General features: G+C 23.2%; 1 protein-coding gene across 1 annotated transcript; it reads right to left on the bottom strand.

The window, feature by feature from the left end:
• Positions 1–594: 594 nt before the first annotated feature.
• LOC105461646 (cytochrome P450 4C1-like) lies at positions 595–1,527 on the bottom strand. Its single transcript, XM_011708152.1, has 2 exons — positions 1,134–1,527; positions 595–767 (listed from the first exon to the last, which is right to left on the bottom strand). Exons 1-2 carry the CDS (start codon positions 1,294–1,296, stop codon positions 595–597), a joined length of 336 nt encoding a protein of 111 aa, XP_011706454.1. The 5' UTR covers positions 1,297–1,527.
• Between the last annotated feature and the right edge of the window lie 2,788 nt (positions 1,528–4,315).

The following is a 4,315-nucleotide window of genomic DNA, read 5'->3' as shown; positions in this document are numbered from 1 at the left end:
ATTGCTCATATAACTACAAAGCGTATAATGTCACGGCGCTACCAAGTAGTGCTTATCTAAAATTTCGCACACACATATTAAATGAATTTTTAGTTAAAATATCTTAAAAACTAAATCTGTAATAAAAAAAAATCTAAAAACACTTTTGTAGTGCAATATTAATGCAAACCAATTCGATTACAAAATAAGTGCATTTGTTGAAATCTTAAGATCAATAATTTCCCGAAATATAATTAATTTTTATAGTTCAGGTTCAATCTTTACGAAACTGACGTATAAAGCGATTTTGTTCTTCAAAGAACTTCCAATGTTCTATTATTGTCCATTATTATGTATTTCTATTAATTAACATTTACTTCAAAGGAAAAAAGAGATAGCATAAGAGAAACAAAAATACAAGAAGAGAGCAGAATCGGGAGAAAAAAACATTATTTAGATGGTTTTTATGTACTTAGCATACATTTTTTATTTTTATAAATTAAGCTCTTTTTATGAGATTCAATTATCCTTATTAAGAGATATTTATAGGCATATATTTTTGCAAAATAAATAAAAACAATAAATAAATTGTATAATTATTAATTAATAATAAAATTATAATAAAATATTGGAATAACAAAAACCAGAACAAACCGAATATCTTTTATTTTTTATTACCTCTAGATCATCCGGATGACGGATGCATACAAGTGGATAAAATAATTGCCATCCTTTGACAATTGGATAGTACTGATCTTGAAGCTCAACTACAAGCTTCCATATTTCTTCTAAAGAATACACATGTATGTATGTATTACGTAAATTGTAAATGTAAACACATATCAATATTACAATTATACATCAATCAAGAAATATATAACTGGGTGTCTCCACAAATTTCTATAAAAATCAGTAGGTCTCTATTATTATTTTTAATATATTCTATTATTGTTTCTCAAATATAACTTCAATTAAATTTAGAAAATAAAATGTTATCACTACAAAAGAATACATTGCTTAAATTAATTCTTAAAAGTAATCTACACACAATAATTGATAATTATATGTCTCAAAATGGAATGCTACAAATATTACATTTGCTTACGTGGGTGCAAAAGCGAACATTAATTTACACAAATGTATAAGGAACTTACCTCGTGAACCGAGATATTGCAATACATTTCCAATAATCGGATAACCTCGTGGTCCTGGTATAAGATTTATAAGTCTCCCTTTTCTTCCGTAATGCACATAATAATTACACACCAATATAATAAAAATAAATAGTAGCAATAGTAGCAATATAGTAACAATCATTTTTGTTGACGAAAAATAATTAGTCGATTTAATCAAATTCTGTTTTCTTGATCCTCTTGTTCACATTTTAATTCACAAATCATTGAATATACATTATTTGCTTCAAAATAAAATGTATTATCTTGATACCTTAAATATGTTTCATCAAAGGTACACTGAAACATACATTATTTATACTTTATCACATTATCACTACAAAATTTAAAGAGATATAATGTGTTTTTTATATATAGTAAATATATATGTGAGTAACAAATATATAAATTTAGTAAAAAAAATGTATATGTATAATTTTTAATTATTCCGTTTTTGTAAATTTTACTTATTTTAGAGATATTATGTTATTACAAATGTTTTTATTATGAAAAAAGTATGTTACTATAAAGCGGAGTTCTTTAACTATAAAGCGCTCTCAAATGACTACTGGCTACTGTTTCGATTATCTAATCGCTCATTCGAAATAATTACGTCAACTTATTATCGCTCAACTTTATATAAGATTTTTTTAATGATACTTATCATTGATGAAAAACAAGAATCAGACTATGACAGAGATTATAACAATCACAATGCTGTATATAGTTTGCACTCCTAAAATTACAATAAATAAAAGATTAATATAAAATGATAAATGTGCAATCAATTGTATAACTATTAATCATTATCTATCAACATAATCTAAAGACCTTTTTAATTTTTTTCTCTAGTTCAGCAATGTCTGCGCAAACAAATATAATAGTTAGAATATACAATGATAAAAATTTATAAATAATTTTATTTATATTAATATTAATAATAATTTAAATAATTATAATTTAATTAAATTATTACATTATTTAATAATATGATAATAAAATATTATTTGTACAAATAATTGATAAAAAATATATTTTATTTAAATAATTGTTTGGATAAAAATTTATTTAAATTATCGTTTAATTGAATAAAAATTTATTCGTTATTTACGAAATTTGTCTTGTCTCTTTTATATGTTATCTATTATTGGAATAAAATTTTTCTGTAATTAATACTTACATATATAATTTTCTACATTTTAACAAATGTAATTAAAATTCTTTTTTTCAATTATTATAAGTTATTTGGACTTAGAAAGGTTATTAAACATTCGAAATTTGATTTGATTAAATTTTATTTTCTGTTATCTTTTCGCCATGATATATTGAATATCAAATGATTGTAACTTAAATTAAAGATAAAAAATACTTTTATATCCTATCGTTTAAGATTAACCAACAACATATTTATATTACTGATTAATCAGTATCCTTGTAAATCTGCTTTATTTTTTGTAAATAAACACATATAATTTTTTTTAAATTGTATAACACATATGTAAAATATTTTGTATAATGCGAGACCAAATAATATTAATTATCCATATTACATTAATAATAAAAAAAATTATTGCAATAAAATTTTTTTAGAATATGTTTTATGCTTATAGAAAGTACTTTATAACATTTAGAAAGAATTTTTTAGGAAAAAATTAATAAATATTTCTAACAAATTCAATTACTGTTTTACATTCTCAATATAATAAAATTGTCTACAAAAAATATAATTTTGCAAAATTTTATTTGTTTCTTCTTTTTATTTTGCCTTTATTGTACCGCAATTAAACCTAATTTGTGTTTTTAAAAAATTATATCTATACTCTATTAATATTACACATTAAAAAAAATAAATAATGTACAATTTATTTTGTTAAAATATATAATATTTCCACACATTAGTATATGAAAATTTCTATTTTAATATTTTCACTATTTTCAGGAAATTTTATAAACTGTTACATGTATGTACAAATTATACATTAATCTCTAGAAGATAATTTTGTGAGTAATTTTGATAACTATAACGATAACACTACGTTAAAACTATATATGGATGAAATTGCCAGTAGCGCGTTTACTTATAAGATGAGCTTTTGGGACTGAAGATCTAAGTAAGTAAAATGCCGAATCATCAAAAATGCTACAATTTTAAATGAAGAAATAAAATAATTTAAACAAGCATATATGTCTGTGATGCAGATCTGTAAATTGTTGGAACAACATATAGTGATTATCTGTTAACAACTAGTATTTGTACTTGACAGCTACCTTGCTAACAATAAGTTTAAGCTGATTAATAATATATAACATATATAATTAACATATTTGTTAGTTATCGACAATATGTATTATTAATTATATTTGTGAATCAAATCAGAAGCGTCAGAAAAGTGTTGATCGCGCGCGTGTAAAAATAATTTTTCTGACCTTTAGACAACACAAAGTCCAAAGACAACACAAAAAATCAAAACATAATCTTAAAGACATCTAAAAATCATCTTAAAAGATATTTATAAGAACGTCTAAAAGACGTTTAAAAAAAACATTTTAACATCCCAATTTTAGACTTTGTTTTGTCTGGGTTAATTTTAACACCTCATACGCTTTCGCATTATATTATTTGCTGAAAGAAAGTTGTGTTTACTTTACTGAAATTAATCAATAGAATGACACACGTAAAGCGGGGAAGAGAGGGGAGAATTAAATGGACCCCGCTTTGAATGGAAAATCGAAAACCCATGTGAAATCATTGCGCTTTTTTTGTTAATAACTTTTTAAAGAATAATAAGCGCCAACTAAAATCATCACATGAGGGTTACTCAAAACAGTGACTCTGATAACATATGTCAAGTCAAAGTCATCAGAAGATGATCCGTATCTCTACATTATATAACCATAAAAAATCTTTTTAAAAAAAGAAAAAATGTACGCCAAATACATAAAAATTTCATTTACGTTCTTTCTAAAACTAAGAACAATTTTTTTTATAATTTAGATGTATAATTATTTAAAAATTGATTGATCAAAAATAGTCGTCAAATCAATAAAATTATGGCCAAGATATTAAACTAGCCTCATTATTTTAAAAAAGACTTATTTGTGACCTCAAAAAAGCTTATTTGTGAAAAACATTCAAAAATTTAAAAAATAGATCGGAAGAGCAC

The sequence above is a fragment of the Wasmannia auropunctata genome, unplaced genomic scaffold (genome assembly GCF_000956235.1).
Source record: "Wasmannia auropunctata unplaced genomic scaffold, wasmannia.A_1.0 LD281764.1, whole genome shotgun sequence".
NCBI classification, from domain to species: Eukaryota; Metazoa; Arthropoda; class Insecta; order Hymenoptera; family Formicidae; genus Wasmannia; species Wasmannia auropunctata.
Note: the sequence above shows the minus strand (reverse complement) of the source record. Positions and strands in the feature narration are given on the sequence as shown.